Genomic DNA, 13,477 nt, shown 5'->3' with positions numbered 1-13,477 from the left:
AGCAGAACAGGTGATGCAGGAAGGCGAGGCTGCACTCGGGGAGAGGGGCAGATGGGAAGCCTGGACTGGCTGGGGGTCGTTTCTATGTGTAACAGAGGATTCCCGCTCCGGACTTCTGCTCCCAGGGCCCGGGGCTCCCTTCTCCTACCAGATCCATCCATCTCGAGACTGGGCTGGGTCCACCTTGCACAACAGGTGCGTGCGTGCATTTTTTAAAAAATGCAGGGGTCAATGGACTCTGAAAAACAAACGGAGGGTTCTAGAGGGGAGGGGGGTGGGGGGATGGGTCAGCCTGGTGATGGGTATTAAGGAGGGCACGTACTGAATGGAGCACTAGGTGTTATGCACAATGAATCATGAAACGCTACATCAAAAACTAATGATGTAATGTATGGTGATTAACATAACAAAAGATAAAATAAATAAATAAAAATGAGGGGTAAGGACAGGTTTCAGAACAACACCTCTGGACCCATCTCGCGCTGCCCAGGGATGGGTGTCTGAGGCAAAGGCAACGTGTCTTCACCTTTGTAAATTCTGGGCTTTTCTCGTTGGCTTCTAGAGACCATATGCCAGGGCTTCTCTGTGGTGCCCAGAGCCAGTGTCCTGCCCTGCTGTGGCAGTGAGGAGTGTCATGGGGGCTAAAGGAGAAAAGGAGGTTCCGTTCACATGCCAGGAGAGCCCCACAAACCTACCTAACTGTGCTGGAAGGGGGCAAACCCAACAGAGCGCCTCGGGTGACGTGCGTCTGATCCCGGGTTGTCTCCCCCAAATCGCTGCCCGCTCTGGTGATCGTGTTCGTTGGGGCTTTGTAGGACTTCATGAATATGTGTTGGTCTTCTCCATATTCTTTTGGGGTTTTATTGTTTATAAACTTTTTTGTATTGAGAAAAATAGCCAGAGCATCTTTGATAAAAGGTTCTGCACCAGGAAAAGAACGTGGACCACAGCTCGGTGGCTCCTCTAGAAGTGTGGGGGTCCTGAAGCACCCTTTCTCTTGGGTTCCCCTCCCCTATTTCCGGCCAGATCTTCTGTCCTAAACACTTGACTCCCATCCCCTCTCCTATTCCCCCTCCCCCCAAAAAGCCCCCCCCAACACACATACACACACTTAAATCCTGAAGCAGCTAAGAACACTCCAACCTCTGTTCCTAATCTCCTGTGTCAAGACCATTCCTTGCTGTGATTCGTACTAACACACTTGTACTGGGATGGATCAAACCTACTTTAATCTCTAATCTTAGGGGAGAGAGAAGCAGAAGCAACGGGGGGCGGGGCGGCGGGCCTTCCACATACAAAGTAGGGCTGGGGGACTGAGACTGGGAAGATGAATGTACATCCACGTCACTCAGGAATTTCCACGCAGGTGCAAGAAACGTGTCAAAGTGGCCACAAGATCGTTTAACAGGAGACGGACAAATGCAGCTCCGTGCGAACCACCAGAAACCACACCTGTGTGTGCGCAATCTTGAATTTACAGGGCAGGTGGAGGGGAGCGAGGAAAGCCTGTAACTCTGCTCTTTCCCCGATCCCCCCCCTTTCTGAGCTGTAGGACACTGAGTCCCCGTGGGCTTGAGTGACTCCTCCTCCAAGCAGGGTTTACTGGGTGGTTGATTCTGCTGTGCTGGGTACCTCCTTTCCCACTTGCTAGTGTTTGTAACACATACGCTGACCCTTTTCCCTTCTCTCTTTACCCTGGGAAAGTACAAGGAATAAATAAAAATTTATTGGTTCTAGAAAAAAAAAAAAGAAAAAAGAAAAAAAGAAGCCCCTATTTTAAAGAAGAGAAAACCTAAGTAGGGCCCAAGATCACAAGGAAGCCGGGCTGGAATTATAACCCACTACTCTGATGACCTGAAGCCAAGTTCTGACCCCAAACCCAGACTCTGATCCCATCTTTCATATCACTCCTTAATAGGACCTAATATCCACAGACCGCCCTGCTCACAACATCTCAGTCATAATGCCTCCCGAGCCAAAGTGGACCCAGGACTCCCACCCCCTCCACGTCCACCAGCTGAACACCCACCGCTAACCTTCTCGAGGGCGAGCCTGCCTCCCAGGCGGTCTGGAGTAATCCCTTTCCTTCATGCGACCCTGCAAAAAATCCCTACACCTGTCAGTCCACACTGCACGCCCATGAGGGGAAGAAAGGTCAGAAGTGTATTCTAGAAGAACAAAGCCGGAGTGTTACCTCACTCTGTTTAGACAATGACCCACCGGTAAACCACACCCTTCACAATACAGCGAACAACACACATAAGCAGGATGTTTGTAGCTCTGGAGAAAAAAAAAAAAAAACGGTTTTTACCGTTTTCTACCATAGATTCTAAGATTCTCAGAATCTATGATATCAATTCTGATCTTCTATTCAATTCTACTCCATTTGCTTCTTAAGTGCCGGTCCTGACCCACCAAGTGGATTTCACACGGGCTGAAGGGCCGTAGCGCACAGCGTGACAATTTCAGGATGAGGTTGAAGGCCCAGAACTCCCATCTGGAGCCAGAGCAGCACATTCTTCCCAGACCTGGCTGCTCCCTGCCAAGACCTTCCCCTTTCAGAGCCCGACACAGGAGCTGCCAAGCCCTGGGCGAACCTCTAGCGCACGCCCTGAGGATGGCTCCAGGCTCCAGGCCCCGGGCGGCTGTGAGCAGGGGCTCCGGAGGCTTCTAAGGGCACAGAGCACCTGCTCACCCTGACCCCAGACCAGGCAGCGTCTGACCCGCAGAGAGCCCTGCACCGCACACACCTTCCCCCATAACCCCTCCCCCTCTGCTCATCCGCCTCGACCCAAGCCATGAGGGCCTGGTTCCTGCCCCTCCCCCCGGGAATTCCCGGCATTCCGTCAAATTCAGTTTACCACCACAACCTTCTTTCTGACCACTCTTCCCAAACAGACCCTCTACTAGCCTCGCCCCCACCCCGAGAGGATTACTCCACTCCAAACCCGTGGGTCAAGCGAAGCCTCTGTGCTGAGCCCCCTCTGGAGCAGCGGGAAGCGGGCTGGAGAGAGAGAGAGACCACAGAGCGAGAGGGGACGGCTCCTGCCTCAAACTCATCGAGGAGAGGAGAGGGCCTCCACGCAACACTTCAGTAATCAACGAACCCACCCAGCAGCCTCTGTGAGAAGTGGGGACGTGCCCAGGCTCCTGCCGAGTAAGGACCGCCGGAGGCCGCCAGAGCTCAGATTCTCAAACTCGTGCCGGGAGTGGCGTCCCAGGCAGTTACAATGTTCTGTGAGGCACTGGTTGAATGCAAGCCCACAAAATGAAATAAAGCCATAACTATGTCCTAAAATGCAGAGGGAGGTACTTTAAGCCAGACTCTGGAACAGCTAAGTAGCCGCAGATGCCAAATCTGAAGATAGCAATGATAGAACAAAAGCTTCAAGAAAGTTCCATCCAATGAACATAGTGGGCTCTGCACATCGGGAAGCCCGGCAGCTGTCACTCGGTGTCAGAGCCCACACATGGGTCCAGCTCCAAGGGCCAGGCTCCGGTGGGGGGGGGGGGGGGCCACAGAGCCAACTCCAAACAAGGAGCAGGATGTCATCTCTGGGAGAAGAGGCTGCAGAGCACAGCGTGCATGACGGCCGGTACACCGGAGGGACACTTAGAAGCCCACGCGAGCAAAACGCAAGGCAAGCAGGTCATGGCTCAAACACACACAGTGACCTGCATCTTGCTCGGGAGTGGAAAAGGACAACATGAGGTCATAAAAGCAGGTACGAGTGGCTTCACTCCAAAATTACCTTTCGACTCAGCACAGGTGTACTGGACACAGAATTACTCAAAGTTCCAATGAAAAGGACAGACAGAGCTCCCAACCGCACAGACTTTCTGACAGCAACTCAAGGCCCCAGCACCTTGTGAGCCCTCCACTAACACCCCGCTAGCCTGTGGGGGTCCAGCCCACAAGTCCCTGCGGAGCCAGTCAGGGGCAAAAACCACTCTGGGAGCTCAACAGCCCCGTGAGGAATGTCGGCTCACCGCCCGGCCCCTCCCGGCGGCGGGGCTCAGCAGCAGGAGGAAAAGGCTGGTGCCGCAGACACGGTCCCCCAAGTGTGGCCACGCTCACCCCTGGGGGTGAGCAGAGGCAGAGTGGAATCCAGTCACTGGATCATCCCCCCGGGAGAAGGGTCAGGAGCGGCCCAGGCAGGCGCTGACGGCCTCCACGGGACCCCTCAGGCCCCCGCCCTCTCCCACCTCCGCGCGGGCCCCACAGCGCTCCCAGCTCCCCTTGGCCAGGGCAGGTGAGGCGGCACGGGCGCACACAGCCACCTTACCTCCAAAGTTGGCCAGCCGCCCGATCCGTGTGACTGGCACCTTCCGCTCCCGAGCATGCTCGCTGAGCTAGAGGGAGCAAGGAGAGAGACCTCACAGAATCGGCAAACGGAGACAGGACCAGCCCGTAGGGGTTCACGCGGCCCCCCACAGCCCCGCTCCACCCCCAAAGGTGGCCGCTCCACCTGGCAGCCTAGTCCACCAAAAGGGGGCCTCTGTGTCCCCGAAAACGCCAGACCACAGCATCCGGAGAACGTCCCCAGAGGAGGGCCTGACACCAGCACCACCAGGAGCGGCGGCCACCCCAACCCCACTGCACCAGGCCCTCCAGGACGCACCATCTGCTTGTGGGGCTTGCTCTCGGGGCGAGCCTTGGCCTGCCGGGCCTTCTCAATGTCCTCTGCGGTGAGGCCCCCCACGGGGGGCTGGTCCTGGTGGAAGAACCTTCGTGGAAGGCCCGTGGCAGAAAGTGGGTGTCTGGGGTCTCCAAAGAGCTTCCCAGTGACCGTACCCAGAGGGGAGGTGGCCTGGCCTGAGAGCCCAGCTTCCTTAAAGGGTCCACTGGTCACGTAGGCAGGAGCCGGGCCCTCGCTGCCAGTGTGATCCCAGGATGGAGGGGGTGACCGGTCAGGGGAGGAGGCTGCAGAGAAATCTGTGAGGGTCCCCACAGTCTGAGGCCCAGAGAACTCTGCTTCCGGGTCTTCGAAGTTCTCGGCGTAAGGCTCCTGGCGCTTATCCTGACCCTGTGGGGAGCAAAAGCCAGCATGAGATGAGCAAGAGGCCCGCTTGGGCCTCTTCCCTGTGTCCACCCCCGCCCCCCGGCACAGGGCGCCACATGTTCCACCAGGAAGGCAGCCTTCAGCCAGATCTGCAGGGGAGCACCTTCCCAGCCCAAAGCCAGGAGCCCCAGGTCCGGCCCTGCTCCTGAGAGGCCCCACTCGGGTTCCAGGGAAGCCGGACAATCACAGAGCACCTGCTGGGAGCCTCGCCAGGCCCAGGGGAGTGACCGCCACACTCCAGGCAGCAAGTTCCTCATCTGTAAATCAGGGCTTTGGGGAGTGAGCCAGGCCAGCAGACGGCTCGGAGAAGTAAAAGGCCAACCAGACCAGCGAGGGCCACTTGCCAACAGGATCGACCCGCCACACCAGGCCAGCACCTCACCCCTGGCCATTCCTCTAAGAGGCTCTCGTGAGGGCTGGCCTGCCATCCCTGGGAGCTGGGGGTACAGGGAAAGGCCAGGAGGGAAGTGTCACGCTTTCTCTGTAACGGCCACACAGACCCAAACTGCAGGCCCAGGTTCCTGCTGCATTCAAACCCTGAGTGACCTTGAGCCAGTTCCTGCTCCCTCTCTGCCACCTCATCTGGAAATAGAGCTGTGTGGGCCGCAGACAGGCTGGGGGAATGGCGCTGCTCCTGAGGCCGCAGGGATGGGCTTGGGGCCACACACGGGGTACCTGGGGGTGCTGCAAACCAGCGGCAGCCGCACACCCTCCTCACTGCAGCTTGGGGTCCAAGGAGGGACTTGCCCTCCAGGGGAAAAAAGAGACTGGCCATCAACTGTCATTTCATCAAGGGAACAGTGAGGCTGGGAGAACCGGTCAAGGCCTGGCAGGCCGCCAGTGGCAGAGCCCAGACCACTGGCCCTGCTGGCCGTCCTGCGGCCCCTGCTGGACCTCGGCTCCACGCACAAGCGACCTGCACTTGAATTTGGCAAGCACATGTCAGGTGCCGGGGACGTGCCAGAACCAGGGAAGCCAGGAGGGCTCATGGGAACCCCCGTGGGGCCTCCTGCTGCCCCAGAACTCCAGCCATGGCCCCCTGGCCCTGCGTGACCTGAGGGGCCCCAAGCTCAGTGTCTGCTCCGTGGGCAAGTGAACGAAGCCCTTGAAGGTCTGGAGGGAGAGACATTTCTGGATTATGTGGCGTCCATCCCCTCGGAGAGGAGGCGGCCCCAACGATCTAAGTTTTAGAGAAAGAACAGGAGCACACGAAGGCCCCTCACCCTGCTCAGTGCCTCCTTCATGGTGGGACCCACACTCCCTCCTCCCTCCGAGGACCCTGCTGGAGATGCCCTGGCCTGTCCCCCCACTCGCCTCTCAGAAGGTCCCCCGGGCCTGGCACAGTCTCACTCGCTGATGTTTCACAGGCAAGACACCCACCAGGAAGGGGATGGCCCCGCACGAGGAAGGCACCTGGGAGTCACTCAGAAGTCAAGGGCCAGTCTCCCCATCTGAGAAGGGGTGACGCCCAGGACAGCAGCCAGGCTGGGGGCAGCATCATGGGGTTGAGACTTCTACAAGTTAAAGGCATTTCCATAGAGTGAGGTGGTGTCACCACCAGACCCTTAGGGAGCAGAAGGGGAGGGGTTGGGAATCCTAAAACCCCGACCGGAGGCCTGGAGGCGGTGACAGCCTCCTAGCAGGGCACCATCTGCATCTTGTGCCCGTGCCCCCTTCCCAACCTCTCGGGCTCCCAGGAACGGGGCAGGTGGCTCGCACGGTGACACCCAGGCAGACGGTGCTCTGCCCTCTGCTGTGGCAAACCCTGTTGACAGCTGCCTCTCTGCATGCACGCATGCTTTGGACCCTCCTGCTGGGCCGGGGGCTCGGAACAGGGCAGGAGGACGAGGGAGGCTGGCGGTGAAGCTGCGCCAGCACTCCCCGGAAAGGAGCGGAGCCCCCCAGTCCACGCCCGGAGCCCCGCGGAAATGAAGCTGGGAGTGTGGCCCTGGCTCGGCTGGCACACCAGGAAGGACCTTGGGCACACAGGCCCCAGGGACAGCTTGACACTGCGGTGTAATGCCCAGGGACACACGCACGCTCAGCCTACACACCAGGTACCTTCTGCCACGTTTGTACCAAAACCGACCCGACAAGAAAGATAAATCAGATAAAACAGTGGAGAAGGTGCTCAGGCTCTTAAAGAAACTGTTTCAGGGAAGGAAACACAGGCTCCCTGCAGCTGCCTCCCTAAGAACAAAGGTGGATGCTGCTTTGTTTTTTAATTTCTGAAATTAAAAAGGCCTCAGTAGAGGCCCAGGAACGGAGGGCCGGGGGGGGGGGGGGGGCAGGATGGGACTGGGCCAACAGAGTGTGGCCTGTGCCCCCGGGCCAGTGAACTGGGGCCTGTGCCACTAGTTCCCGGGGGCTGTCCCAGCTCCGTGAGGCTTCCTGAGCGACAACCCGAGTCACAGGGCTACAGCCCCACACTGGCACCCCACCACACCTGGAAGGACAGCAGGTCCCCCCGTCCCCCCCCGGGGCCTCAACGACAGCTCCAGGCCAGCCCCTCCTGCCGCCCCCTCCCGCCGGCCTCCTTACCTGCACCTTCCCCAAGACCAAGCCAATCTGCTCTGCAGCTGTGGACTGCAGGGCCCTGGCCGCCACGAGGAGCTCCCCACCGAGGCCCAGGTGTTGCAGGTGGGTCTCCACGGCCACCTGGGTCAGCTTGGCAAGGCCTTTGACCAGCATGATGGCGTCCCCCAGCATGGCAGCCATCCTGGAGGGCTGCAAGAGAACGGGCCGGTCGGAGGGTGCTCCACACTCACACAGAGCAACTCCACCCCGAGGTCTGGGTAGAGGCATCGGGAGGTCTAGTTCCTCCACCAGACCCCCTCTGACACAGGCTGGCTGAGAGAGACAGGATAGCGAGGGAGGGCCAGGGCTCAAGGTCGGCCCTGGGCGGCCCCCACCCTGTCCTACCCAGGCACGGAGCAGAACCAAAGGCTCCATGGAGCCGGGGCTGGGGGCCCCACAGCCACCCCGTGAGACACCGAGGTGTGGAGGAGTGAAGCGAGTAGCCTGACATCTCCCAGCCACCAAGTGGTAGAAGGGGGATGTGAAGCCAGACACCCTGATTCAGTCCAGGGCTCTCTTCCCTGGACCCGAACTTGGTTGGGGAGGGAGCGTCCGCTCCAGAAGCACCTCCCTCTAGGGCCCAGGGTGCCCCGACCCCCACGACCCCAGCCCCTCAGGGCCTGCCCGTCCCCACCCAGCTGCCCCTGCTCCACCCCGGCGGGCCTCTGACAGACACCCACAGGCCCAGGGGCGTGCAGAGGCCCCTCCCCACCCTCAGGCTCCGCGAGTCCCCAAGCCGTGTGGTTTGCAAACCGCAGTCCAGTGCCATCCATCTGGGAAATCCAAACCGGCACAAAAACCAAGAGGAGCAGCATGCGGGACAGCCAGGGAAGCCTCAGAGCACGCTGTGGGTGGGACTCTCTCCTGATAACTTGTTTTCCCTGTGTGCACCCGTACTTTTCCCTCTACTCACGGTGTAAAATGTGTTTCTTCCTGTCTGTCAGGGCCAAAGAGGCAGAAAGCCACCGTACCCGGCGCTGCCTCCCAGGGGAGCATGTGCGGTCGGTCCCCCAAGTATCTCGTACAGCCTACACGGGACTGCGTGCTGGGAGGGGGCAGGATAGGGTCCCAGGGACATGCTGGGGCTGAAGAAAACCCACAGAAAGAAAGAACCGGCAGGGGGCCCCAGAGAAGCAGCCGGGGGGCACTCTGGCCTAGGCAGGGAGGAACTGGGGCGAGGCCGTGGGGGGAAGCCCGGGAAGGCCAGGTACACCCTGGATGCAGGGCCTGGGCCAGCAGCAGGGAGGCTGCGGGCAAACAGATGCCTGCGGACTCCGAATTCTCCTCACACGAGGGAAGGGAGGCACCAACTCTGAAGACCTCAACCACAGCTCCAGGGGCTTCTGAAGATGGCTGGCTCCCTCCCACCTGCCCGTCACAGGGGAGCAGCCCGGGTCGGCCCGGGAGTCCTGCAGGGACCCTGAGCTACTCGTATTTACAGGGAGAACGAAGGCACAGGAGGCTGGAGAGCAGAGAGGACCCATGGTCACAGGCCTTCACCGTCACAGTCACAGATAGGCGCCACCAGACCCCGGGCGCTCTCCATTCTCCAACTTGGTGACATGGGTCTCATTGCTCCTACTTCACAAAGGAGAAAACCAAAGCCAGAGCTGTTAACGATCCTGAATGGTGTCCCGAATGGTGGCCCTGGGGTGCGATCCCGGCCCTCCCCTGCTCTGTGCCCTCCACACCACACTGCCTCCACGAACACTTGGCCCACTGGCTTCGAGGTACCCCCACAGGGACGGGGCCCCGCTTAGGCACAAATGGGCTGCCTACACCTTCATCAAAGCCAAGGAGTTTTCTGGAAGGTGACCATACCCTTGAAAGAGATGAAGGGGAGGGGCTAGCCGGGCCCATCACCTACTGCCATTTCACACCATGGGCTCTGACCTGGGATCCTGGACTTTATGGCAATAAACAAGGGTGAGCCCCATAGACCCAACGTCTAGGCCTCGGGAGACAGCCCATAATCAGAGCTCACACAGGGCTGCTGCCGGTGCTCAAACTGCCCAGCCCCCTGGCCCCATCCCCAACACACAGACATGCGGGACGCAGCACCCCCGTCCGGTCAGCCCACAGGCCCCAGCGAGAGAGGTTTCTGAAGGAGATGTTAGGGACATACAAGGGTGGGTGGAGACCAGGCCCCAGCCATACCTGTTCAAAAGGACCCTTGCTGGTGGCCCCAGGGCACCCCCCATATCCCACTGTCCCCAGGTCCCCCAAGTTAGGCCTTCCCCTTACTCACCTCTCAGTCCAATCCAGCTAACCAAGGCAGGAGCCTCCCACAGGCCGCAGGGCTCTGATAATTCCCAAGCCTCAGCTTGTCTGCTAACGGATACCCTCCTGAGACCCTCCTGAGACCTATTTAATTCAGACTTTGTTTCCGGGCTGAAAATTAATTCTCCCTGAATTTCTCACGCAAGTTATAAGCATGAACGAAAGCGTCACTAGAGCAGAGCTGAGAAGTGATGTGGGGCCAGTCGGTCTGCCCTGCCGGCACTGGCCCCCTGCACCAATCCACGGACGCTCAAACTGGAAAGCCAACTTCCAGCCTTGCGTGCTGCAAGGAGTCCAGTCCTCACTCCCCAGCTCCTGAGCGTGGCAGCACTGAGCACCGTCCCCAGATGGGACGGGATTACACCCACTTCACAAGGACACTTTAGAAAAAATTTCTGAGAGGGGCGCCTGGGTGGCTCAGTCGTTAACTGTCTGCCTTCGGTTCAGGCCCTGATTCCAGGGTCCTGGGATCGAGCCCCGCATTGGGCTCCCTGCTCGGCGGGAAACCTGCGTCTCCCTCTCCCACTCCCTCTGCTTGTGCTCCTGCTCTCGCTGTCTCTCTCTCTCTCTCTCTCTCTCTGTCAAAATAAATAAATAAAATCTTAAAAAAAAAAATTTCCTGAGAAAAAACTGCTAAATAAATTGACCAAAGTTTCTTTTAATTCCTGCATTTGGGAGATATGAGTAACTATGGTCTCTTCCAGTATTTTCCTGATTCGTTTAGTTGACATATACTACTTTCAAAGTGGCAAACGGGTAAGTCATCTAAAACCAGTACACACTGGAAACTAGCTATGGGGCATCTGGTGGCTCAGTTAAGCATGCAACTCTTGGTTTCAGCTCAGGTCATGATCTCAGGGTCCTGGGATTGACTGAGCCCCATGGCGGGCTCCACGCTCAGCAGGGAGTCTGCTGGGGATTCTCTCTACCCCCGACCCTCGCCCCCCCCAAATATATAAGTAAATCTTAAAAAAAAAAAACTAATTAGTTATGCCTTTCTTTGCAAACGGCTGCGTCCTCGTCTCCAGCAAAGTCGCGATGGGCACGAGTCTGACCCCAGCCAGCGGGCACCAGGGAGGGGAAGAGGGGGACCCCAGCCAGTTACTCTGCCAGGCAGGCCCCATCCAGGTGGAAATAACATCACAGAGATGCCACCTTCCTGCTCGCTGTGAGGCAAAACCTGCTTTCCTCAAATCAACAGATGCTACGAATCAACAGTCATTTGTGAACAGATTCACACATGGATGCCCAGGCCCGCCCCGACTTTGACGCTGCTCCACTCAGTGCAAAGTCAGCCGTTCACACCTAATCAACACCAGAGACTTTTTTTTTTTTTTTTTTTTTTTTCAAAGGTACTGTCTACCCTCAAGGGGCATCAGGAAGAGGAAGGACAGACAGAAGGCACTACCTTTCCAAAACTTTTCTCCCCTTTGGTTTTCAAAAAGTGGGTGTCACGGATCTGAGGTACCAGAATCCCAACGGGACTCAGAATTCAGCTACCCTGAAATTTGCGGCAAACCCCCTGCAGGAATGCACGAGAACCAGGCACTCAGCTATAGCAGGGGGCGTTTCATCATGATCTTAAAGAAAGAAAGCAAAAGCCCCAGGGCGCCTGGGTGGCTCAGTGGGTTAAGTGTCTGCCTCTGGCTCAGGTCATGATCCCAGGGTCCTGGGATCGAGCCCCACATTGAGCATCACGATGGGCATGGAGCCTGCTTGGGATTCCCTCTCCCTCTGCCCCTCCCCCCCCCACCCTACACCCCTGATGGTTCTCTCTAAAATAAACTGTTTAAAAAACAAAACCTCATCTGCACCAGGATTCATCTACAAGTATTCGAGCCCTCTCCCCATCGCACTCCGCTCCACTGGCCGCTGAGCAGGTTTTTGGACCTTGCCCAGACGTAGCAGAGCAACTGAGCGCCCGGCTCTCTGCTTGGTAGGTGAGCCCCAGGGGACAGCCAAAAGTGCTGGGTGAACGAACAGATGTGGGGGGGGCAGCACTCCCGTTGGGGGTGCCTACTAGGGACTAGCACCAAAACAAAAAGGCATTCAGAGATGCATCGCTTGTTCGCGAAGGTCTCCTCCCAGTGCTCTAGGCTAGTCCCTGCAGGCCCTGGTGAACCCACCCCTGGCCCCTGGGCACCCACAGCCGTGGTGCCATGCAGACACTGCTATACTGGATCAGACACCAGGGAGAGAGCCAGAGGCCAACGGGGGCTGACACACGGGGGTCAGGTGCAGAGAAGGCCGCGGACCCCCAGAAAAGAGTCCTAGGAGCAGGGACATGGGGTCCAGCTCTACCAGGGCTGCTGTCTATGCAACTAAGTGCATCACTCTCCAGTTCATCCCACTCCAGTAGGAGAGGGCTTTGGGTGGCTCCCCTTTTCTGGTCCTAACATGCTAAACCGCTTTAAAGGACGTAAAGAGCTTAGAGAGAGAGAGAGAGAGAGAGAGAGAGAGAACAGGAATCGACCCAGCTTAGCACTCCCAGGGACAGAGGCTGGAAAACAGTCCCCAAGCTCCAAGAATGCTCCTACTGACCCCTCACTCTCTGACCTTCCCCGGGCTTTCAGGACACGAGCTCACCATCTGTCACTCGTCTCTCCTCTCGAGGGGCCAGCAAGCCAGGGTTGGATCCCCTTCGTGGCTCTAAATCGTGGCGTGACCGAGCAGCCTCGTCCGACCAAAGCCGGGTAGCTCTATTTCCTGAGCGGCCCCAAAGCCTCGGGATGGCTGGGCGAAGGACCCCAAAGGAAGCTGCACAGAAAGCTCTTTGTCTTGGGGAGTGTGTGAAGCTTCATCCAGCCATTTGCCCCACACATCACCCCCAGGTCCCACCGGCACCAAATGGCCCTCACCACCCCCATGCTCCCCATCCTGAGGAATGGGGCCACCACCCACTTCTCTCAAACCCATCCTCACCTCCGCGGACTCCCGGGCCACTCCCAGCAGGATGACTTCCCCAGCCCCTAGCTAGCCCGCCTGCCCCTAGTCCCCGGCCCCCACTCCCAAACCACTCCTGAACGTCCTGAGCTCTCTGAGGTTCCTAAGGGGCTGAAAGGACTCCCATGACCTGACCTCCCCGCCTCCCCGCACCCCAGTTGCTCTCCTTGTTCCCTCCACTCACCGTGTCCCAGTCAGGCCAGCCCAGCTCTCCTGCCAGCCTCAGCAGAGGATCACACTTTCTTCCCCCACCGCCCAGCTCCTGGCCCAAACACCACCTCTTCTGGGACACCCTCCCCCAACATGTCCCACCCCAAAAACCCACGCACGCACCTCCCACCCCACCCCACCCCCAGCCCGGCCTTCCCCCAGTGTAGCAGTGCCTGCTGTAAATCTGCCTGAGTCACTGTCTCCTCCCCCAAGGGGCTGTCAGCCAGAGCAGGGCAAGGACCACACCTGCCTTCCCCTCCCCGTGTCTCCAATGCCAAGCTTCGTGCTCAACACACAGCAGGCGGGTCATAAATACTCAAGGAAACAGAATGAACTCAGCTGCTCCCTTGAAGGCTCGAGAAAGCGGGGACGGGCTCACACCTGCTTGCAGCTTTAATCTAGAT

General features: G+C 58.5%; 1 protein-coding gene across 2 annotated transcripts in view; it reads right to left on the bottom strand.

The window, feature by feature from the left end:
- The window catches only part of COQ8A (coenzyme Q8A), a 39,904-nt gene that overhangs the window by 13,570 nt on the left and 12,857 nt on the right, over positions 1 to 13,477 (bottom strand). For both annotated transcript variants that reach the window (XM_025877840.2, XM_025877838.2), the window contains exons 2-4: positions 7,605 to 7,790; positions 4,623 to 5,027; positions 4,287 to 4,353 (exon numbers count right to left, since the gene is read on the bottom strand). In XM_025877840.2, the coding sequence (XP_025733625.1) occupies positions 4,287 to 4,353; positions 4,623 to 5,027; positions 7,605 to 7,781 (649 nt within the window). In that variant the 5' untranslated portion in view covers positions 7,782 to 7,790. The remainder of the gene's footprint in view (positions 1 to 4,286; positions 4,354 to 4,622; positions 5,028 to 7,604; positions 7,791 to 13,477) is intronic.

Source organism: Callorhinus ursinus, unplaced genomic scaffold (genome assembly GCF_003265705.2).
Source record: "Callorhinus ursinus isolate GAN/ISIS: 27379988/994484 unplaced genomic scaffold, GSC_fseal_2.0 scaffold13, whole genome shotgun sequence".
NCBI classification, from domain to species: domain Eukaryota; kingdom Metazoa; phylum Chordata; class Mammalia; order Carnivora; family Otariidae; genus Callorhinus; species Callorhinus ursinus.
Note: the sequence above shows the minus strand (reverse complement) of the source record. Positions and strands in the feature narration are given on the sequence as shown.